The 24,576-nt window shown below is 37.5% G+C and overlaps 1 protein-coding gene across 7 annotated transcripts in view; it reads left to right on the plus strand.

Moving 5' to 3' along the window:
- AZIN1 (antizyme inhibitor 1) overlaps window positions 1-24,013 on the plus strand; it is a 35,254-nt gene extending 11,241 nt beyond the window's left edge. The window contains exons 3-13 of one of the 7 annotated variants that reach the window (XM_036436660.2): window positions 3,152-3,309; window positions 9,860-10,057; window positions 11,275-11,448; window positions 12,369-12,541; window positions 14,509-14,643; window positions 15,514-15,595; window positions 16,125-16,199; window positions 16,667-16,829; window positions 20,181-20,293; window positions 20,811-21,025; window positions 21,726-24,013. In XM_036436660.2, the coding sequence (XP_036292553.1) occupies window positions 9,956-10,057; window positions 11,275-11,448; window positions 12,369-12,541; window positions 14,509-14,643; window positions 15,514-15,595; window positions 16,125-16,199; window positions 16,667-16,829; window positions 20,181-20,293; window positions 20,811-21,025; window positions 21,726-21,834 (1,341 nt within the window). In that variant the 5' untranslated portion in view covers window positions 3,152-3,309; window positions 9,860-9,955 and the 3' untranslated portion in view covers window positions 21,835-24,013. Of the gene's footprint in view, window positions 1-3,151; window positions 3,310-9,859; window positions 10,058-11,274; window positions 11,449-12,368; window positions 12,542-14,508; window positions 14,644-15,513; window positions 15,596-16,124; window positions 16,200-16,666; window positions 16,830-20,177; window positions 20,294-20,810; window positions 21,026-21,725 lie in introns of all 7 variants that reach the window. The other 6 variants (XM_036436659.2, XM_036436656.2, XM_036436655.2 and 3 more) reach the window with 6 other exon arrangements.
- Window positions 24,014-24,576: the final 563 nt, after the last annotated feature.

The raw sequence follows: 24,576 nt of genomic DNA on the forward strand, positions 1-24,576 counted from the left end.
CCTGCAACCAAGGTACATGCCCTTGACCAGAATCGAACCCGGGATCCTTCAGTCCGCAAGCTCTATCCACTGAGCCAAACCGGTTTCGGATAAATTTAAAATAAATTTAAAATAAAATTTGAAATTCAGTTCCTCGGTTGCATGAGTGTTTGGGAGAGTAATATGTGGCTAATGGCTATTTTGAGTAGTGATAAAATTTCAATTGCAGAAAGTTCTATTGGACAGCATCACTCTAGGATAATTGTTATTGTGAGTAGTATCGGCCATAATAACCTTAAAACATCTATTAATAATCATAAGAATTATGTATTCTCTTTGTGTGTTTTTTTCTCCTTACATTTGTGTAGTAAAACAACTGTTTCTTTAAAAAAAATACTATAGGGACTTTTTTTAGTTTCTTTTTTTTTTTCCTTTTCCTTTTTAAAAAAAAGTTATTGTTGAAAGTATTACATATGAGTCCTCCCCCCCCCCCCCCCATTGGCCTCTTCTAACCCACTCCTGCTCCCTGCCCCAGGCCTTAACCAGGACTTTTCAGTATTATATTGTAGCCGAATTCTTTAGTTGCTTACATGTTCTTGGGTCACAACTTTCTACTACTTTATATGCTCATGCAGACTGAAATCAATATTAGGTTTATGTTAACTATGTGACTTTCTATTTGTTACTTTTTACTGCAAGGATCCTCATGCCCAGTTTATAAAGAGCTCCTAAATAAACATGTTATCTTCTTAGTTCATCACGTTTGGCATGACAGAAAGTAGAATGGGATATCTTAATATGTTCAACATGGACACTATAACAAAACTCCCCAAATAATTAAGCAATTCTTAAAAATAGATATTTGTATAATAAATAATGAATATTTACAAATAATGTAGCAAAACATGGGAAGTAATCTATAGGTCAGTTCAGATAAATAAACATGGTATATCTATATAGTAGGATACTACACAATAATGAAAATTAATGGACTTCAGTCACATCAGTCCACATGGATAAACTAAAACTATAAAGTTAAGCAGGAGAGGTCAATCATAATAGAGAAACAATAGCAATTCTATTTATAGTTTAAAACAGTAAAGCTAATGTTTTAGGGATGTACACTATAGTAAAGGGGTAATATGCAAATTAACCCTCACGCCCTTACAAGATGGCTGCCTACGACCAGGCCAGCAAGGGGGCCAGTCAGTGAGGGACGACTGAATAAGGAGGCTGCGTGGGGCTACCAGATCGGTGGGGAGGTTAGTGAGGGGCGACCAAACAGCTGAACAAGCAAGCCAGTGGGGGTCCGTGAGGGACAATCAGGCTGCTAGGGGGGGCAGTTAGAGGCAACTAGGAAGGAAGGCAGGTGAGTGATTAGCCAACGGTCCAGTATTTTGAGGGATGTACGACTGCCTAAACCGGAGGTCAGATATCCCCCAAGGGGTCCTGGATTGGAGAGGATGCAGGCTGGGCTGAGGGGATTCTTTCTCTGGCCCCCCCCGCAACACACACACACACACACACATGAATTTAATGCACCGGGCCTCTAGTAGAAGAATAAAACTATTAAATAACAAGGAAATGATGATTAGAAAAGTCTGACGTGCCCTTGCCAGTTTGGCTCAGTGAATAGAGCACATGTGTCAAACACAAGGCCCGCGGGCCAAATCCGTCCCACCAGGCCTTGCAATGTGGCCCGCAACGCGCTGTCATCACTGCACTCCGCTGCGTTTCCATCACAATGACAGTTTTTGACTGTTCAGTAAACCATTCGGCCCGCGAATTAGGCTGGATTTTAGATTTTGGCCCCTTCTCTGATTGAGTTCGACACCCCTAGAATAGAGCATCAGACTGTGGACCAGGGGGTCCCGGGTCTGATTCCAGTAAGGGCATGTGCCTTAGTTATAGGCTTCTCCCCAGCCCAGGCCCTGGTCGGTTTCATGCAGGAGACAACCAATCAATGTGTCTCTCTCACATTGATGTTTCTCTGTCTCTCCCTCTCCCTTCCACTTTAAATCAATGGGAAAATATCCTCAAGAGAGGATTAACAGAAGCAGCAAAGTCTGCCATGTATATTCTTAAGTTTTCCTCTTGGAGAGGTGGCAGAGAGATCTTTTGCTATAAGGTATTAAAAGTAGTAATTACAGGGTTATTCCTTTGCTACACCAGGAGAGCTTGAAATTAATTTGGTTTTGTATTTTCTGTTTGTGTTATATTATAGTAGTTATCTTTAATGTTATCACCTCTTAATCACCAAAACAGATATTCCCTTCAAAAACAGATTTAGTTTTCCCATCACTTTTTTTTTTTTAAAGGGAGCCTAATCTTGTCAGTTGCATATGCACGAGCATATTACTATGAAAACTCCATGTTTCATCTCATTAAAGATATATTTTAGAACTTACTATGAGGCATTTCATTGGGCAGCTTTATACAGGTAGTTCATACATAGCCTGTTGGTTCATCCTTTTAGGGGTTCCCTCACCCCCCCTTAAATCTATTCTATGCATTCTTGTTCTTTTCTGTCTTCTAAAATTCAAGCAGTCAGCTTTAATGTTCTTCCTTTAGGATTTCTTAATTTTTTTCTAACCTCATCACCTGAGAAATAACTTGAAGGATGCTTATTGCCATTACTGGCTTTCCTCTTAACGTCAGTCGAAGCAAACCCAGTCCTGATTCTTCTGAGCACTCAATGTAGGCTGTTGTTACCTCTAAGACTACCAGATCCAGAGCGTGGCTTCCTGGAACTGCTTTGTTTTAGCAGGTTTACCTGCTCCAGGCTTCCCATCTGTGGTGCCCAAGCCATGTTTTAAAAGTCTCTTCTAATACTCTTTTTCCCTTTACTTCTGAAGGTATTCTGTATGGTAAGTAACTTTTCTTTTGGAGGTAGAATGCAGAGGTGACTGACAGCATTGTGCATATTTTTAAAGCTCTGAGCTGAGTGCTAAATTATCAAATGCCAATATAATAAAAAAATAATCAAGTTAGAAGTGCCCTTAGGCTTCTTCAGAGTAAGAGGAGTATAAGTTTCCAAATAGGTCAAGTTCTCATTTGTAATGAGTAAAAGTCCTTTTAGAAAAGAGGTCGATGTGTTAAGGTTGGGTTTCCTGAGTAGGTGTCTCTGAAACAGTGCTCTTCAACCGTTCAGCTCTCCCTGTTCTGCTTCCAGGGAGGTCTTCACTTCAGAAACCCAGGACTCCTATCCATCCAGCCTGGTGTCAAGTGGGCTGTTGCTGCCAGAATTATCTTGTGATTATTTGAGAGATGTATCAGTTTCTTCTGAAGTACAATCAGCTGTAGAAGCCTTTGTAGCAGGTGTGTAACAAGGCAAGTGCCCAGTGCTGCAGCCGTTACTCTCGGAACTGCCTTTTTGATGAACATGAGGACTCAACTGCCTCATGGAAGGCTCCAGGGAGAGCAGTGTGCAGTTCTTTGGAGATTTTTCTTTGGCAGCTCTTCATAAAAAATGTATTATCAGAAAACACCAATGTGAAGGAGTCTAGGAATAGTCAACAGTTCTTTCTTCCCAGCTACCAAGAGGAAATTGCTTATTATAAAAGCAGCAGTCTGATTGCACAACTTGTATTAGTGTGAAATAAGATGAGCTTTCTTTCACCATAATATTGTATTCATAAGGTGCTTAGTTATGAAAATAGCTTGAAGACTTGTGAGAATAAAACATTTCTTAGTACCTATTGATAAAAGTAAATTTGTTCTTAAGTTATAAAGCATTTTGGAGAGAATGTGAGATTTACATATGGTAGATTTTTTTCAGGCTTAATATAAGTAACTCAGTATCCAGCAGCACCAGATTCTAGTATGTAGAGTTCTATATTGTATTGGAGCCAGTAAATCAGTCTGTTTCTGACTTACAAGCCATAGAAAGCAGTTCAGTGTCTGTCAGGAATTACACTCAGGATTAGAGCATTGGGAAGTTTGGCAGGAATTCCCTATTGTGCTTAAAATTGAGGTGGATTAACTTGGCATAGGGCATAACCTCTGCTTACCCCCAAGACGTGCGCACTTATTTTCATTTTGGCCGCCTAGGACAGGTTTGTGTCTCAGATTCTGGGTTAACATGCCATCACCAAGTAACTTTACACGTCACAGTGCTTTAAGACAGAGATGGTCCTTTGTGAGACATTGGACTTATGATTAAGAACTTTTTTTAGCCCTAGCTGGTTTGGCTCAGTGGATAGAGTATCGACTTGCAGACTAAAAGGTCCCAGGTTTGATTCTGGTCACATGCCCAGGTTTTGGGCTTAATCCCCAGTAGGGGGCGTGCAGGAAGCAGCCAATCAATGATTCATTGATTCGATCTCTCCCTCTCTGAAATCAATAAAAATATATTAAAATGGAAGAAAAAACAAACCTGTTTTTTTAGGAATCCTTCAGTGAGATTGGGGGTAGGAAAGACATCAACCCACCTTATCCTACTATACGTAAGCCTCTTCAGTTTTGGAAGTAGGCGGCTTCCAAAGTGACACTTTGTTTGAAAACAAAAGGCATTGGTGGCTCAAAATGTATTGAAAACTTCCCTCCTGGAGGTTTTTGTGTTTTGCAGCTTATTTTAAGGAATTAGTTTTCACTGGGCAAAGCTTTTAATGTTTAACAGTAACTGACAGTTTACGTATGGGTCACTTGTGAATCAAGGTTTTGGGCTCCTTTTAGGTTTTCAACACACTTCAAAAGAGTGTATTGCTGTCACCACCATTGCTAAGTTTAAAGAGTTGTGAAGTCCTTTGTCCCATCTGTTTCTGAGCAACCTACTCTGGGTTAGGAATAACTACGTAAATTAAATAATATTAATGGCCTGTATTTTTTTTAGTGTTCTAAGTGTGTTTACAGTAGTCCATTAGTCCTTTTGATGTTTTTTGAGGTGGAATTGGGGAATGATTACAAAAGCGACATGAGGGAATTTGTCTTTATAGTAGTAGTGATTGCAGGGGTGTACACATTTGTCAAAATTGGGTACACATTGTATGCAAGCTGTTGATAAGGTGGATAAAAAAATAATTTTGAGTTTTACCTGAGAATTAGGCAAAAAAGAAGGAGCAGCCAGCAAGGTTAAAATGTAGAAAATATTTATATGAAGAAAGGTTAAAAGGCTAGGAATGAGTAGGTATGATAGGATGTTTTTATACCAAACTTGAATAAATTTAATTATTGACTAACAACTATAGAGATTTAGTCTGAGAAATGGTTATGGGAGTATGCTAAAGCTCTAATAAAGAAACTGTCAGTTGTGTTGGTTTTCCCGGAAAAAGAATCCTGTGTGCTGAGGAGACAGATTTTTCCTTTTTTTTTTTTTTTTTTTTTTTTTATATATATATTTTGTTGATATTTTACACAGAGGAAGGGAGGGAGAGAGAGAGCTAGAAACGTTGATGAGAGAAACATCGACCAGCTGCCTCTTGCACACCCCCTACTGGGGATGTGCCCGCAACCAAGGTACATGCCCCTGACTGGAATCAAACCCAGGACCTTTCGGTCCGCAGGCCGACGCTCTATCCACTAAGCCAAACCAGTTTCGGCCAGATTTTTCCTTTTATTTTAAACATGATTTGATCAACATTCTAGAGATAGCCTAATCAGTTATTCTGTGCCCCAGTGTCTTCAAAGGTAAAATGAAGTTAATAACACGTTGGTTTTAAGGGTTAAGAAATTTGATACCAGATAGATAATGTACTTAAAACAGCGCCTGGAATACTGCTGTAAAAAACCATTTGCTGTTACATTTAAGCTAGTTTAGCAGGCTGTGAGTGTTGGGACATAAAGATTGTGTAGTTCAAAAATAGTTTGGGGGGAGGGACTTCCTTATCTCTGAGCATACTAGGAAAAGCTCTGAAGAATATGGGTGTTTAGCAGAAAAGACTGCATGGAATAGGCCTGATCTTTTGTAAGTACTGACGTCCTGACAGAGGAAAATTACCTTTTCCCTAAGCACTATTGCTATAAGAAACTAAGGTTCATCTTGTCCTGACTCTAAAGCTAGAATTGTTGAATTTAGTAGCAATTGCCTGTAGTGATCTATAATTGATAACCCAAGATTCCCAAGTAAATATTATATATATATAGTAGAATAGCCCTAAGTCAGTTTGGCTCAGTGACTAGAGCATCTGCCTGTGAATTGAAGGGTCCCTTGTTTGATTCTGGTCAAAGAATGTAACTACCGTATTTTTCGGGCCATAAGACGCACTTTTTCCCCCCCAAAAGTGGGGGGGGAAAGTCCCTGCGTCTTATGGTCCAAATATAGCCTACACATATACTTTTTTAAAAAAAAGCTTTTTTACTTGCCCGGCTCTGTGTGCTTGCCCAGCTCTAAAATGGTTCTAAATGCTGCTGTTTACTTTACAGGGTTGATTACATGTGTTTATGACTGTGATGTTGAGTTTTAATGCACATAAAATATTTTAGGACACTATTTGTTTCAGAATCTTTTTTTCTTCATTTCCCTTCTCTAAAAACTGGTGCGTCTTATGGTCCGGAGCGTTTTATGGTCTGAAAAATACGGTAGTTGTGGATGTGCTGAGGGCAACCATATCAGACACTGATACTTCTCTCTGTGTCTCTCCCCTTCCCTTCTACTTCCTGTGAAAATCAATGGAAAATTTCCTCCGGTGAGGATTAACAAAAATAAATAAAAACAGTAGAGCATACTGAGGAGTCACATGAGCTGAAGCATTAGGCTGAAGACCTTGGTTAAATTATTTTTCATTGTTAATAGAGTAAATGAAAGCCTTCTTGCCAGAAAGATTGGTGGTATAATATAACAGAAAGTTTCTACGTACTCTTTTTATACTTAAACCTTTCCATTGAACTTTTTGAATGAGTAGCCTTTATATTTTCTGTTTCTCTTAGTGCATAGTTGACTCTCTCCCTAAAATGATGCTTTAGCTAGAGTTACATTGCTTAAAATAAATAAACATGTGTCCTCAAGCTTACAATGTATTACTTTCTGGGCACAGATTTATATCAGTCCTATTATAACAAACTTCAGAGAATGTTCAGACTACCATTTGACTTACTGCATAGATATGAGATCTCTTGTGAATATGCCCTATTAACTTCCTTGGTAAAATAAAAATATTCTCATCTTTACAGTTTCTACTATTTCAGAAAGATTTGATTACCTAAACCAGCGATCGCCAACCTTTCAGACCTCACGAACCACTGGTTGGCGACCACTGACCTAAACCGAATGGAATTGACTTCTTAGTTGTTGGTGTTTAAATTTTAAAACTAAGCATTGTTTGTATTTCATGAAATTTGACTAGTATTATGACTTATTGATGAGTTTGTTTTGGTGCAACCAGAAAGCTGACACTTGGGAAACCATTGGAGTTCGCTTCTAGGATGAGGGCCATCACCATGGTGAAGACCTAGGATAGAACAGGGTTGGCGGTAGGAAAATGGGTTGAAGACTCAAGAAAGGCTGTGCAAATTGTAAAGTAGGTGGCCAAGGGCTGATCTATGCCCATTGTTAATGTGGCAACCAGAAATCTGTACAAGACAATGAGTAGTCTTCGTTTGTGAACTTCATGTTAAAAAATACACAAATCCTTGCTTAAAGTAAACTAAGGACCAGTGAATTCAGCTTAAAAGATATATGTTTATGTCAGTACAAGAGGCCTGGTACATGAAATTGGTGCATGGAATGGAGGGGCCTCTCAGCCCAGCCTGCACTCTGTCCAATCTTGGACATTCCTCTCATAATACAGGGCCTCTGGCTCCTAACTGCCCCCCGTCAAGCTTTGGGGGTTGGGAGAGGGCCGGTGCAGCCCTTGGTTCCTCATCTAGCCATGCTAGGCAAGGGTGGATGCATAGTCTCGGGTCCCCCAGCCCCGGTGTGAGGGCATGATGACTATTTGCATATTAGCTCATTATATGGAAATGTATAGGATATTTTTAATCTTCACCTAGGATATACTTACTGGTTTTAGGAAAGGGGGAGGAGGGCAGAAACATTATATGAATGAGAACCCTTCCATGTGTCTCCTGACTGAGGTCCAAGCTGCAATCTAGGTATGTGCCCTGACCAGGAATCAGTTTATATTGAACTAGTGCCCCAGTCTGCACCCTCTCCAATCTGGGACACCTTGAGGGATGTCCGACTGCTGGTTTTGGCCCAATCTTACATGTCTGGCAGTCAGATACCCCTCTCACAATCTGGGACCACTGGCTCCTAACTGCCTGCCTGCCTAATCGCCCCTAACCACTTTGCCTGCTGACCTGCTTGCTCCCAACTGCCCTCCCCTTCTGACCTGATCGCCCTTAACCACCTGTGCCTCAGCCCTGCCACCATGGCTTTGTCCGGAAAGTCTTCCTGGTCTTGTTAGCATATTACCTTTTTATTTGTATAGACTAGAGGCCCGATGCAGAAGATTCATGCAAGAATGGGCCTTCCTTCCCCTGGATGTTGCATTGCCTTCCCTTTGGCAAGGAGCCACCTTTCTGCCTTTGCTCCAGCCCGGAGCTGCTGGGGTGGTGCGGAATGCCTGTGTTCTCACCCTGCCCCTGGCCACTTGGTGCCTGCATATGCAAATTAACCAGCCATCTTTATTGTGTTCATTTGCATACTCCTGATGGGCTATTGGTCAATTTGCATCTTTCTTATTAGTGTAGATGCTAGTGTTGACTTCTTTAGACTCATTGACCACTAGTTAAGATCATTTATTTTTATTTTGTACATGTTGGTAGAAATTTTGTTGTATGCCAACCTTTTGGTATACAGGACAACGCTCCAAACAACTGAGCCACACCAGCCAGGGTTCCAATGCCTTTTTAAAAATCAGTTTTCACTAAATGGTTTAGGATGTACATTGAACTTAGGGCTCTGATGCCTTTTTAAAAATCAGTTATCAGTAAATTGTTTATAATGTACAGATGAACTTAGTTTATACCAGGTTTTGAATTACGATAGCATTTTTGTGTTTCTGGCAATTGGCAACTTAATTTTAGCTCTAACTACAACGTTTTGAGGAAGTAAAGATAATTAAAATTTAGAAAAAAATGGCCGAAACCGGTTTGGCTCAGCAGTAGAGCGTCGGTCTGGGGACTGAAAGGTCCCGGGTTCGATTCTGGTCAAGGGCATGTACGTTGGCACCTGGTCGATGTTTCTCTCTCATCTACATTTCTAGCTCTCTATCTCTCTCCCTTCCTCTCTGTAAAAAATCAATAAAATATATATTTTTTTTAAAGTTAGAGAAAATGACCTAGGATTGCAAAGTTGTTAAATGACATGGCCAGGACCAGGTCTTCTGACTTCTAGATCAGTTAATCAACTCGCCTCACAAGACACATAGATTGCTAACCTTACCTAGTCAGTCTGTAACAAATTTCCTCTTACGTCACCCTTCATTTCCACTGACTTCTATTACTTACCTTTCATCTACTCTACAATTTTATTTAGAGAACACTTATTTGAGTTACCTGGTAGCATGCTATATTATCTGGCTGGCAATATATTGAAACTCAGTATTTTAATTTTTTGGCTGTAGATACTTAATTCACTAGTTAATAAGCTTTCTTCACTTAAAATTAGTAAATTGTGTTATGGAAGAATTATAAAACAAGATGAGGATTAATATAGTCTGAGTCTGCAACTCTTATGTAAATAAGGTGACCATATTGAGTTTTAATAAATAAATGTGCATATATGTGGATTATCTTCTCTAAAGTCATCATATCGAGCTTTTTATAAAAATATATGAAGTACACACTTTTTAATGGGCACTCTAATGTTTCTGAAAGTGTTGAGTGATCATACAGAGTCTTCATTAAATTAGGCATTTAGCACACTTTCGTTGACAACTGAAATAATATAAGGTTACCTACTGAAATAATATAAATGTTTAAATAACTTCTGTTTTGACAGTTTGTTGCATATTCTAAGGACCCATACATAAGGATTGGTGGCCCGTCTCTTGTTTTTCCTGGTTTATGACTTTCGGCTTTGTGGAATACGGCTGAGATGAAAGGATTTATTGACGATGCAAACTACTTCGTTGGCCTGTTGGATGAAGGAACAAACCTTGGAGATGTTATTGATAACTATGTTAATGAACATACCCTGGTAAGTGCGCTGTCTCACGTTTCTGAATTCTAAAATACCAATGCTTTATTTCCAAGAAGTCAGTCTAATGAAGGACCTGTTCAGAAGTTTTTTCCAGGTTGTCTTTTTTTCTAGGTTGCCTTAACACTGCCCTTTCCCCTTAAATGGGAATGAGGTTCTCTTTCCAGCCCACATTTTTTAAAAACATGCACACTGATAGCCCTTTCCCTGCTGTGCCCTTGACTGAGAATTGAACCCTCTATCCTGCAGTGCTGGAGGCCTAAGCTGTAACCAGTGGAATTGCACTGACCAGGGCTAGATCTTCATTTACATTTCAGATAATCTGGTGTATGTGGACCGAGAATTGATAGTTTACATTGAATGCTTACACTCTACTGCCCCTAGTGTCAGCTTCTATAAAATCATACACGTGACTACTTAAGATCATTTATTTTTATTTTGTGCTTATTGGTAGAATTATTTTTGTTTATCACCTTACTGATAGAATTTGCTTTTTTTATTGGAGTTAATTTCCCATATTCCCCAAATTTGTTGAATTGTTTTCATGTTACTTAGTGTTCAGTAATAGGATGGAAAAAATTTGTTCTTCTAAGGGTAGGTAAATAGAGAAAAATAAAACCAAAAAATGATTCTCCTCACTCGTCAGTTAATCTCTCATGGTCTTTGACATTCCCTTTTCACCTGTTCTTGTTTACAGTCTCAAACATCCCACATTTAGTTAATAACTGCTCTCAATGATTTTATTTAATTGTATGGCTGAAGGTTGATTTACAACTGAATATCTTATTTCTCTTGCTGGTACTTAAAATACTATCTCATATCTGCCATTCATTTCCAATCATGTCTATTTCTTGGCATGTTTCAGTAGTATACATATTTTTTTTTCCAAAAATATGTTTAAAATAGAAAGCAGTAATATTGGCTTCATGGCTTTTAAAACAGTATTTGGAGGTTGTATATTCTAAATAAGATTATTTTATCTGCCAACCAACGTTTTCTCATTGATGTGCACAATCATCTCTACCCTAGGAGTAGGCACAGTTTTTTAAAATCATTATAGATCTAGCTTAATTCTCCCATAAGCCTTAAATGTAGTGTATAAATAATACATGTTTTGGCTCATTTATGGAGGAAAAAGGGAGTTCTTTCCTATTCATTGGTACTCTATTTTCAGTAGGTGTGACTATTTCTCTTTTTTTTTTTTATGAACATCATAGACAGGGAAGAAGGCATTTTTTGTGGGAGATCTTGGAAAGATTGTGAAGAAGCACAGTCAGTGGCAGAACGTAGTGGCTCAGATCAAGCCATTCTACACGGTAAAGTGCAACTCTACCCCAGCTGTACTTGAGATTTTGGCAGCTCTTGGAACTGGATTTGCTTGTTCGAGTAAAGTAAGTATTTTTTCTTGATTTTTGCCATTAAACTATAGTACTTAAAAATTAACTTTCTGTGGGGGAGATAATAGGTCAACCGAAGGACTTGTATACATGCATATAAGTACAACCAATGGACACAAAACTCTGGGGAGGGAGGGTATGTATGGGGGGGTAGGGATGGTAAGGTATGTACACAGATAATTTAATTTTTAAAAAAATTAACTTTCTGACTTTTGGTTACCCACAACAGGTGGAGAAAAACTTCAAGGAAATTTGACTTTTGGATAGGTTTTTTAAATTTGCAGCCTAATAGTGCAAATTGACCAACTTTTTAAGTGTGCTATCAATGAAAGAAAAGTTTCAGTGAAATGAGACTTTTAAAAGTTCTCTTTATCTTTATTGACACTTTTTTCCCCTCATTCCCTCTCTTTTTTAAATATATTTTTATTTATTTTAGAGAGTAAAGGTGAGAAAGAGATAGAAACATCAATGATGAGAGAGAATCATTGACTGTCTCCTATCCTCCCCACTGGGGATTGAGCCCCCAACTTGAGTATATGCTCTTGACCGGAATTGAACCTGGGTTCCTTCAGTCCATGGGCCGACGTTAGATACCCACTGAGCCAAACCAGTTAGGGCTATTCCTCATTCTTGGGCTAGACCTGGCCTAGATCAAGTTACTTCTGATGACAAGTGATATTCTAAATTAAGAAATTTCTCCAGTAGTAATTATACCTTTTAAAAGGTTTTAACCCAGTATAGTATAGTAAGTATTACCAGTATATGTACTGTGGCATTATGTAATACAAATTTAACTTCTTGTAACTTGAAAATTTCACACACACACACACACACATATATATATGGTAGTAATTGAATGAAAAGTAATAGGAAATTTGCCTTTTAGATGACACTGTTTAATATCTATTTTACAGACTGAAATGGTTTTAGTGCAGGAATTGGGAGTGTCTCCAGAAAACATCATTTACATAAGTCCTTGCAAGCAAGTGTCTCAGATAAAGTATGCAGCAAAAGTTGGAGTGAACATTATCACCTGTGACAGTGAAGTCGAATTGAAGAAAATTGCACGTAATCATCCAAATGCCAAGTAAGTGTAAAACTTAATACCTCGGTAGATTATCTTATTTGCTTTGAGGTTTGGGTTTGTCTTATCCTGGGGAAAGGAGACAGTTATGTAGAGCAGTGGTGTGTGTTGTAATTATTTTAACTTATTTAAAATTTCTATATAGAAAATGCTAGTGTTTTATTGGGTATTTCTGAGTTAGGATGAGATAAAGACAGTGTAGGGCATAAATTTATAATCTTTAACTTAAGGTTGGGATAAAAATTAGGGCCACAGCTATATTTTTATAACCACATTAATCCTGCTAGTTATGTCATGTTAGGAACAGGGTGCATTTTGGTCAGCTTTTTTTCCTGGTTAGCTAAGGATATATTCTGCCCTTGGCTATAGCTCTTGAATGGTTGTCCTTAATGATTTGAGGGATCTCTTTGAAATTTACACTTCTATTTGAAAAGGAAGTGTGATTTTTTTTTTTTTTTTTTTTTTTTTTTTTTTTTTTTTTTACTTTGCATTCCAAGATTGTTTTATAAATTAAAAAATTTACTTTTTAAAAGCAAAAAGTTTTGCTCTCACCAATTTTGCTCAGTGGATAGAGTGTCAGCCTGCGGACTGAAGGGTCCCAGGTTTGATTCTGGCCAAGGGCACATGCCCTGGTTGCAGGCTCGATTCCCAGTAGGGGGCTTGGAAAAAGCAGCCAATCATTGATTCTCATCACTGATGTTTTTCTCTCTCCTCCCTCTCCATTCCTCTCTGAAATCAATGAAGAAATATATATTTTTTTAAAAAATTATAGGCAAAAAATAACCTCAAGAGGAGTTCATATATACTTAGTATATTGTATTAGCACAAAATTATTTGCTTGCTTTCATTTTTTAAAAATAGATTTCAGAGAGGAAGGGTGAGAAACATCAGTGATGAGAGAAGAAAATCTGTCGGCTGCCTCCTGCATGCCACACAACCTCTAGGTATATGTCCTGACCAGGAATCGAACCATGACTTCCTGGTTCAGAGGTCAACCAGAGCCATGTGGGCTAAGCATATTTGCTTACTTTGAATGAGTTATATGTTCCTGGAAATGTGTATCATCCATATTTTCCTGGTATATTTATAATGATGTTAATGTTATCCTGAGAAAGGCATCCTAATAGGATCAATTACCCTAAAAACCTTTGGGCTTTTTCAGAAAATTTTCTAGAGAACTCTTCTAAAAATTTCTGTGCCACGACCTTCTAAAGATATGCCCTGATTTGGATGGAATGTTTAATGTGTTAAATTGTAAATGGAATGGTATATTTTTGCTAGAATTTATTCTACCCATCAATAGAACAATTTAGTTTTTATCAGACTTGCCCATTCATCATCAGTCATTCACCAACATAGTTTTTGTGTATTTGCAGTTTTTAGTGGTTTTGTAATTATTTGAATCCCTTATGATCATTTTTTCTAGATTGTCATGGTTTGAAATGAAATACCAAATAGATTTAAATCAGTAGTCTAAAACCTTTTATACAAATAAAATAACTGAAAGCTTCCCAAAATTTTTGTTAGATATGAGATTAATAGGAATGTTCAGAATAAGTGGGTGGAAAGTTAGTGGCTAGAATAATTTAGAAATTTGAAACCCTAATATTTTTCCTGAAAAAATGATGGCATTGCTATTCAATTTAGTCTTTCCAGGCGGATTTATGGACTGATGGACTTCATTTGGAAGTAATGTCTTTCATTACAGAGCCCTACCTACCCTTGCTGCTACAACAGAGTTTTAACTTCCTATTTCCAAATTCCATCCTTTTAAGCTTCATGCTTTAGGCCCTAATTGCTAGTTTTTTCTCTATACAGGATTGTTTTTCATTAGGTTCACTTGATTCATCCGTCGCTGGATTTGGGAACACTGGCAACATAATGAAAACAATTTCTACAATCTTCAGGCTTCACATGTGCTGATGATGATGTAAACCAACTCTGCCCCAATCATCTTCCCCTTCTCTTAGGGTCTTACTACATATTGCAACGGAAGATAATACTGGAAATGAAGAGGGTAACATGAAGTTTGGCGCTACCCTGAAGAACTGTAGGCATATCTTGGAATGTGCTAAGGAACTTGATGTCCAAATTATTGGGGTTAAGTGAGTATTTTTTTTTTTTTTAAGATTATTGATTTAAGACTCTTTCGTATGAACTCATAGATTCAACTTTCAGTTTTGTATATTTTTTTATTTTTTTATATATGATATATATATATTTTTAACCTTCTTAGTGTAGGAAAAAACTAACTATGCTTTATCCTTCATACTGTTTTATGCTGCTCTCTCCCATCTAATTTTCTGAGTTGCCATTCCATTGCTAGTCCACTACAGTACAAGATCTTGCTTTTTATAAATTGTTCATAAAGATGAACAAAGAATCATCACTGTTAATCACTACTTTAGATGACAGCATTGACATATATTTGAGAGCTTTCACATTTCAACTCAATTTTATTTTTTAAGTTAACAGAGGGGAAATTATCTTTTTTAGGGGGGTAAACTACTAATTTTAACAGATTTATGTAATCACTGCCACAATCAGAGTACAAAATCATACTTCAGTTAAGTTTAACTATTCTTTTCTAAATCTGTCACTTAAGTAATATTAACAAGTTTAAGTGTGTAATACTCAGGTGAATTAATGTTCATTTCTATTTCATAATAGACATGTTTTTATATATTATCCGATAAAATGGTTTTTGTGGCCCAATTTTATTGATGGAACTTTTTACTCTACCAATATCTGCAGGAACTTTCCCTTTCCCAATTTGATAGTTCATGAATCATGACTGATAACTTATTGTTAAGTGTTGTAACTTGATAATTAGAGGTTAGGGCTTTTAATACTTGAACTTGAAGCTAAGATAAATACTTAATTGTGTCAATATGGTGAATGAGAATTGAAAGGAATTACAGGAAGGGTAGCTAAAATTTGCTGCTGCTTTATATTTATTACTTTATTTCTTTCAGATTTCATGTTTCAAGTGCTTGCAAAGAATCTCAAGTATACGTACATGCTCTATCTGATGCCCGATGTGTGTTTGACATGGCTGTAAGTTTTTTCCTTGAATTTTGATATTTATATCAGGTTAGAAAAACACTCCTATCTCTAAAGTACTCTCATATTTATGACACACACCTTACTTATTTTTTTACATTATGAGCAGAGTTCCATACTTCATTTTAAAAGTGGGTGAAAGAATTAGGGATTTACTTGTCTACAAGACAGTATGGACAACATCAGGAAGCTAACATATATAACATTTAATTAATCTGCTTCTGTTATGAACCAAAAAACTTGCTGTATTCAATGTCAGAACATATATTTTTATCATCCTGGGAGGGGGTTTTCAAAATGTTCCTATTCTTGCTGGGACTGGTTTGGCTCCTATTCTTGCTGGTCCCGGGTTCGATTCCGGGCAGGGTCATGTACCTGGTTGCGGGCACATCCCCAGTAAGGGGTGTGTAAGAGGCAGCTGATCGATGATTCTCTCTCATCGATGTTTCTAACTCTATCCCTCTCTCTGTGAATAAATCAATAAAATATATATTTTTTTAATGTTCCTATTCTTCATCTCTAGGGAGAGTTTGGCTTCACAATGAACATCTTAGACATTGGAGGAGGCTTCACAGGAACTGAATTTCAATTGGAAGAGGTAAGCTGTTCAGTGGGTGGACATACTGGAATAATCTCTCTCTCTTTGCTTAGGTGGTAAATGAGTAAGTAGTCTAGGGATTTACAGTGTCAGGAACTATAAAAGCCTGTGATATCTGTTTAAAATTTGATTCTCAGAAAATAAGCAGGCAATGAGAAGACCTAGCTAACTTTGATAAGTTTAATAATTTTTTTAACCTCTGTATCATAATAACTTTTACCACAGAAAAGTTTCTATTCTGTTGTGCTCTTACAGCTGCTTAATAGTACAGATTCACAACTTGGGTATCTTAAGCTATTTTATCCATGTGTACGTCACTCCTTAATTTCCTGCTCTGTCCTTCTCCACATTCTTTAATACTTAAACGGATTTGAAATTTTGCTTCCTTGTTGCTAGACAGGAATGTGGCTTAATTTGAATTGTCTAATCCAATATTGAAACTATAATGTGGGATTTGAAATTCATAGGTTAATCGTGTTATCAGCCCTCTGTTGGATGTCTACTTTCCTGAAGGATCTGGCATTAAGATAATTTCAGAACCTGGAAGCTACTACGTGTCTTCTGCATTTACACTTGCAGTTAATATCATTGCAAAGAAAGTTGTCGAAAGTGATAAATTTTCCTCTGGAGGTAAGTTACAAAGTTTATAGTTTCTTCTGTTAGTAGATAATCCCAGTTATTTTGAAGATGAATTTATCAGATATTCTAGTGTAATTATATTGTAGGACATTTTATGGATTATATAGGTGGGTGGTCTTCAGCCAACTATAGACAGGGATCTTTTCAAAATGTCCCTCAGACATCTGAATGAAACTCTCATGAGCTGATGTTGAGCTAGACATATTTTTTAAATACACTTCCCCCAGGTGATTCTCACCATTTGTTAAGAAGCAGCATTTTATTGTGTGTGATTTCAGTCACATGAGTCACAGGGAGAATCTGCCTTGTACTTTCTTACGTTATGTAAGGCCAATGGAATCCTTTTAATCTAGACAGTCTAAAAGTATCACATTTGTTTATTTTCAAAATTCACTATTTTTATTTATTTGTTTGTTTTTATAAAAAATAATTTTATTGATTTTTCACAGAGAGGAAGGGAGAGGGATAGAGAGCCAGAAACATCGATGAGAGAGATACATTGACCAGCTGCCTCCTGCACACCCCCCACCAGGGATGAGCCTGCAACCGATGTACATGCCCTTGACCGGAATCGAACCCGGGACCTTCCAGTTTGCAGACCGACGCTCTGTCCACTGAGCCAAACCAGTTTCGGCGAAATTCACTTTTTTTTTTTTTTTTTTTTTTTTTTTTTTTTTTTTTTAATACTTTTCTTTCCGAAAGGAAGGGAAAGGGAAAGAGAAACAAACATCAGTGCTGAGAAAGAATCACTGATCAGCTGGCTCCTGCACACCCCCACTGGGGATCAGGCCTGCAACCCAGGCATGGGCCCTTGACCAGAATAAAACCTGGAACCCTTCAGTCCACCGACTGACGCCCTATCCACTGAGCCAAACTGGCTAGGGCTGAAAGTATCGCTTTGAAAAAAGAATGGGTAGAAAGGTACTATTCTACATTAAGGAGATATTTCTTCCCATAGTCTTCCCCCCAGAATAAGCAAGAGTAAGGTAGTCTTTTTACCTTTGAGTTCTTAATAAACATAATTGTATATCAAAAGCTGTGAGAGTGATACACTACAGGGCACATTTGGTTTCTCCCTTTCCCTGTGTAACTCCCTTCCCAACAATGAGAAGCCTAGCTCATTTATTCCTCTCTCTCGCTTGCTTAAGCCTAGAACACACAGAAGGGGTTTTCAGAATAGCTTTTCTTGAACATTAACTTACCAGACACTGAATAAGTGTAACACAGATTCATAAGTAAACCTATTTTTCTTGTTCTCTGAAAGTGAAATATTTCCTGTTGAGCATACCAAACAAGTCAGAATAAGACTAATGATGACATTGCAATTGGCTGCTAAGATATTCACTGTTAGTATTAGTAGAGAGATATGGTGTGCCTGCACGTAAGGCGTGTAAGGGAAATGAATGCAACACAATTACAGAAATCAGTCATTAGCAAACGTAGTTCATTAATAATTATGTATAACAGGATATTGCAAAAATTAGGTTATGAAATAGTTATTAAAATGTTTCTTATATACCGTTATATTGGCTGAGCCACAAAAATATTCATTGTGGGCCGCAAGTTTGACAAATTGAACGAGACTCAGTATTTGTTTAGGTTTGGGGGTGTTTTTTGACATAGCGTGAGCACAATCTTAAGTGTGTTACTTGATGAGTTAATGACATAGTGATATCCCTTTCAAAAGATAATTTTCATATCTTAGAATTGTTTTTTCTCAGTTATGTTCCCTCGCCAGACAAACACTATTCTGGTTATTTTTCTGCCATAGATTAATTTGAACCACTTTTACTTCATATAAATGGAATCATATAGCACAGTAGTTGCCGACCTCACAGACCACCAGTGGTCCACAGACCACTGGTTGGCAACCGCTGATATAGCATATATTCTTTTGTTCAGGAAAGCTCAGTATAATATATCTGACTGAACATTTTGTTTCGTGTTTATTGATGATAATCTGTGAATATACAAGTTATACATTCTCTTGCTAATGAATATTTAGTTTCAGTTTTTGGCTATTATGAATAAATCAACATTCTTATACAAATCTTGTCGACGTTTGGGTAAATGATTAAGAATAGAGTTGTTTGGTTATAGAATAGATGTTTTCAGAGATATCAATGTGGCGTTACTATTTTACTCTCCCTCTGGCAGTGTAAATTATATGCAGATTCTGCTTGTTCCCCACCTTTGTCCTCCTGCACAGCCCCCACTGGGAATGGGCACAGTCTGCAGGCCAATGCTGTATTCACTGAGCCTGAGCCAAACCAGCTAGGGCCTTTTTTTTTCTTCTTTGCATTACCTATCTTTTATCCATTCAGTAGGTGTGTGGTGGTGATAGCTCATTGTACTTTTAATTTGTATTTACCTGGTGGTGAATAACGCAGAGCATTTTTTCATATGTTCATTGGTTCTTTTCCTTTGTGAAATGCGTTGTTTTTTAGGCTAACAGTTTTGTTTAAGGTTATGTCAGTATATATCATATCTGTGGGTTGGTGTTTTTTTAACTTTTAGAGAGGAAGGGAAGAGGGGTAGACAAATATCGATGAGAGAAAAATCATCGATCAGCTGACTCCTGCATGCCCCCTATTGGGGTTCTAGCCCACAACCCTGGCATGTGTTCTGACCTGTAATCCAACTGGGACCTCCAGGTTCATGCTCAACCACTGAGCCACACTGGCTAGGCTGTAGGGTTTTTTTTGTTTGTTTGTTTGTTTGTTTTAATATATTTTATTGATTTTTGTACAGAGAGGAAGGGAGAGAGATAATTAGAAACATCGATGAGAGTCATTGATCAGCTGCCTCTTGCACTCCCCCTACTGGGGATATGCCCATAACCAAGTACATGCCCTTGACTGGATTCGAACCCAGGATCCTTCAGTCCCCAAGCCGACACTCTATCCATTGAGCCAAACCGGTTTCGGCATGGGTTTTTTTAAGTTAAGTATTTTGAGACTAGAGGCCTGATACACAACCTTCGTGCACTGGGGTGGGGTTTTCTCAGCCTGGCCTGTGCCCTCTCTCAGTCCAGGCCCCTTGGCTTAGGCCTGTTCCCGCCACCATTGCTGTGCTTGCCAGCCATGAGCCTAGCTTCTGGCTGAGTGGCACTCCCCCTGTGGAAGCACACTGACTACCAGGAGATAGTCCTGGTGGTCAGTGTGCATTATAGTGACTGGTTCTGCCATTCAGTCAATTTGCATATTAACCTTTTATTATATAGGATGTTAAAACTAGGAGTCAGTACTATAAATTTTCAATGTGTTTGATAGGCATTTCATGATAACTATTAGAGGCATTTTACTGAAATTCACCTTCATTTTTTCCTCTTTATTTCAGTAGAAAAAACCGGAAGTGATGAACCAGCTTTTGTGTATTCTATGAATGATGGTGTTTATGGTTCTTTTGCAAGTAAACTGTCTGAGGACTTAAATACCATTCCAGAGGTTCACAAGGCAAGTTCTATTACAAATAATATTAAATCTGCTCATTTGGCAGTTTGTAAATTGAGCTGATATTTTTAAGGTGTATCCTAGGTTTCGAAGAAGTACTTTAGGTTAGGAACTGGTGCCCTTTTTTGAGGATCTGCATTCTTCTGGCTTTAGTCTGTTGCTTTAGAATCACATGTGTCAAACACAAGGCCCGCGGGCCAAATCCGTCCCGCCAGGCCTGGGAATGTGGTCCGCACCGCGCTGTCATCACTGCACTCCGCTGCGTTTCCATCACAATGACAGTTTATGACTGTTCAATAAACCATTCGGCCCGCGATTTAGGCTGGATTTTAGATTTTGGCCCCTTCTCTGATTGAGTTCGACACCCCTACTTTAGATGAAGGACTTATGAAGGGCTCTACTGACCTCCCTTTCATGGCAAGGTGGATCTGAGATAGTAAAAAATGCTCTTATCTACCCTCAGATGCAGTACCTGCATGAGTGAAAACTTAAACTTTAAAATACTTTTTCTTTCCTACAGAAATACAAGGACGATGAGCCTCTGTTTACAAGCAGCCTTTGGGGTCCATCCTGTGATGAGCTTGATCACATTGTGGAAAAGTGTCTTCTTCCTGAGCTGAACGTGGGAGATTGGCTTATCTTTGACAACATGGGAGCAGATTCTCTGCATGAACCATCTGCTTTTAATGATTGTCAGAGGCCAGCTATTTACTTCATGATGTCATTCAGTGATTGGTAAGGTGTTTATATTTTAAAGCAGATTAGATATTTGAGGTGACAGAATGTTTGCCAATTATTTAAAATATGTTTTTTTGTTTTTGTTTTTGTGTTTTTTGAAATAAATGCCTAGCTTAGTTCTTTTTTTATTTTTTTTATTGATTTTGTACAGAGAGGAAGGGAGAGAGATAGAGAGTTAGAAACATCGATGAAAGAGAGTCATCGATCAGCTGCCTCTTGCACACCCCCTACTGGGGATATGCCCGTGACCAAGGTACATGCCCTTGACCAGAATCAAACCTGAGACCCTTCAGTCCCCAAGCTGACGCTCTATCCATTGAGCCAAACCGGTTTTGGCTAAAATATGTATATTTTTAATTGATTTCAGAGAGGAAAGGAGAGGGGGGGAGAGGTAGAAACATCAATGATGAGACGGCTGCCTCCTACACATGCCACACGGGATCGAGCCCACAACCCCGGCATATGCCCTGACCAGGAATGAACCGTGACCTCCTGGTTCAGAGGTCCACGCTCAAATCACTGAGCCATGCTGGCTGGGCACTAAATTTAATTTTGTGATGAGTGCATAACTTATATAAATAATAGCAAAATGTTCATTTTTTAAGGTTTATTGAAAGATATTTTATTGTCTGTTAAGTAGTTCTGTAATCTTTGTGCATAAATAAATTCCGAATTATGCTTATCTTTTTCTCTTTAGGTATGAGATGCAAGATGCTGGAATTACTTCAGACACGATGAAGCACTTCTTCTTTGTGCCTTCTTGCATCCAGCTGAGCCAAGAAGACAGTTTTTCCACTGAAGCTTAGAACAGGCATTAACGCTTCTTTAGATCTGAAGTTGCAGGTTAAGCTTGTCTGGTCTACATTCCAGTGTGGGGAAAATTCAATCAATCTTATTCTGTTAATTCTCTTGGAAACAAACTAGTAATTTGGGACCAGACAAAAACAGCTTTCATCTATAATTCATTGGGGATTAATTGCGAGATTTAGATGATGTATCCAAATTTAAATTTACCAGTTTGTTCTGCCCCTTAAGCGTTTAAAATAAAATATGCAACAAAATGGATGACTTAGTGGAGATGGAAGCCCATTAATTGGGTTCCCCATTAAATCGTTTACATACAAGTACACAGTTTTTATACTAAGGATTCGTGTTTAAAGTCTTGTAAAGTTAATGTCTTTCACCCAGATATATCAGATGTCAGTGGAAGACCAGTGTGACTTCATTAGATACGTTTAGTGTATTTAGAAAGTGTAAATTTGTGCTTTGAACTGTAGTTTAATAAATGTAAAATTGCATCATAGTATTTGTTGTATTTGACCTAATGTAACCCTTGTATGATTGCAATAAAATTTTGTGTAGATTTTACTGTTTTTTCAGGCTAAAACTTTGGGAAAGGGGCTAGCTAGCAAAGGTAGTTTGAAATAGATGTGTATATGGACTGTTTTGAAGGTTATTTTCTTTTATAGCCCTCTTAAATTTAGTTTGACTCATACATTTCAGTTATTTAACTAGTAATTTAAATAAAATGTTTCATTGTGAAGTTCAGATGCATCATGGAGAGTTGATGTGCAGTAAGCATGATGTTTAACAATTTTAACACCAAAAATGTTAATCCTGCATAAACCAATTGTAATAATAAGTGTTTCTGTATAGATAGAATGCATAGAGTAACTTAGTAAACCTTTGAATCACAAATCTTTTGGCTGAGATGGACAATTCTATTAAATACTCTGATTAACCTGGGGGGAGGAAGATAAAAATTGCAGAAAACTGCAGCACACTAAAACTTTAAAGAAGGGCTACATCTATATCCAGAAACCTGATATTCTTTTGCATGGAATATTATTTAATTTCAGATTTGTGAGGGGCCGAAGGTGAGTCACACCTACTTCCAATTTCTCAGTTTGCAGTGATTTCAAACTTTAGGGGTTTGTTTTGTTATTTAGCCAATCAATTAGTTTCTTATTTCCCTATTTTTTCAGTATAGTTATTGCTTTTAATTCTTTTCATACTAAAATTTTATGGTGATTGGGGGGGAAGGGAGTTAGGGTCACTTAATCTGACAGTTGTTGCCAGGAATTTGCATTGTTCACTGCTAGTGTGTTAGTAAAACTAGATTTCAGAATCATAATAGTAATAAAATAAACAACAGGGGTCATACTTTCCTAACTTAATCTATGTTCAGATGTAGAATTTCTGTCTCCCAAGAGGAAATGTGACTTCACTTTGGTGCCAATGGACAGAAAATTCTACCTGTGCTACATAGGAGAAGTTTGGGATGCACTTAATAGCTGGTTTTTACACCTTGATTTCAAGGTGGAAAGAAATTGATCATGAATCTCAATAAATTTCACTTAAACCAGTAGGTGCTTAATATTTTTTGATTTGATTAATGCCCATTTGAATTTTATGGGTTCTACTAATAAAAAAATTTAGGACCCCAATCCATTGTCATCTTATACCTTGGACTTTACCAAGGTATAATATGGGGTTTTATGCAAAATTCCAAGCTACCATGCAACTTTTTTTAACCAAAATAAGGAGGAGGAATTGTTCCCAACCCTTTTTGCATATTGTGCTTTGGTCCACAAATGCCAGATCTTTTAAAAGATGTCACAATTTTGAGTCTTTGGCTTGACTATCCAACCTTGGGCTTCATGGTGTGTCAATTGAGCTGTTCTACGTAGAACAGCTCAAGAGTTACAAAACCACATGTGAATGATATGGTAACTAAGAAATGTCTGTATTGTATTTGAAGACTGTTTGCCATAAATTAGAAGTTTGAACTTAATGTATTTCAATTTGTATGCTAAAAAGTATTAAATTAATGTAACAACCTTTTTTTAATTTACAATATTGTAATCTCGGTTCAGAATTTAACTGAATATAAAACCCAAATGATTTCTATATAGTAAATTGAACTGTAAAGGTTAACTCGTGTGTGATACTGAATACACAGATAAAATGTTTTTTATTCCTCCTCACGTTTTATTTTGATGGTTTCTATTGTGAAAGTTAAAATTTCATATCAGCTTTGTAAATTAGCTTGCTGAACATTACTTCAGAATCTTATTTTATTACAGAGAAACAAACTGAATTTGGTAAAATGATGCTGGGCATTACAGAGGGAACAATGAAGATTGATAAAATTGTATATATATCACAGCCACATTTTCTAGGCACATTAACTGACTGGCCTAACAATTTTAGACTTAAACAATTTATAAATTGATCTAGTTATTCCAAGTAATCATGAGCACAGAAGATATACCATTCAGTGCAAATATTGGGTTGAAAAAAGTCACACTACCTACGCTCTTTGGTCCTTGAATAGGGGAGTTAAAATTTCCTCACTCTAGTTAACAACTTGACTAACAAAGAATGTTTGCTTAATGGTTTCAAAGTATGAAATCAGAAAATAACATAAGTCTTCCATATTCAAGTCACTGTAGTTCTTGTCCAGCCTGAAGGCAGAGTGGAAGTATGGGGCAGGTATTTGCAGGCCAGGCCTTCAAAATGGCCCAGGAGTGAGGAAAACCAGTTCT

The sequence above is a fragment of the Pipistrellus kuhlii genome, unplaced genomic scaffold (assembly GCF_014108245.1).
Source record: "Pipistrellus kuhlii isolate mPipKuh1 unplaced genomic scaffold, mPipKuh1.p scaffold_m20_p_14, whole genome shotgun sequence".
In the NCBI taxonomy this organism is placed as follows: Eukaryota; Metazoa; Chordata; class Mammalia; order Chiroptera; family Vespertilionidae; genus Pipistrellus; species Pipistrellus kuhlii.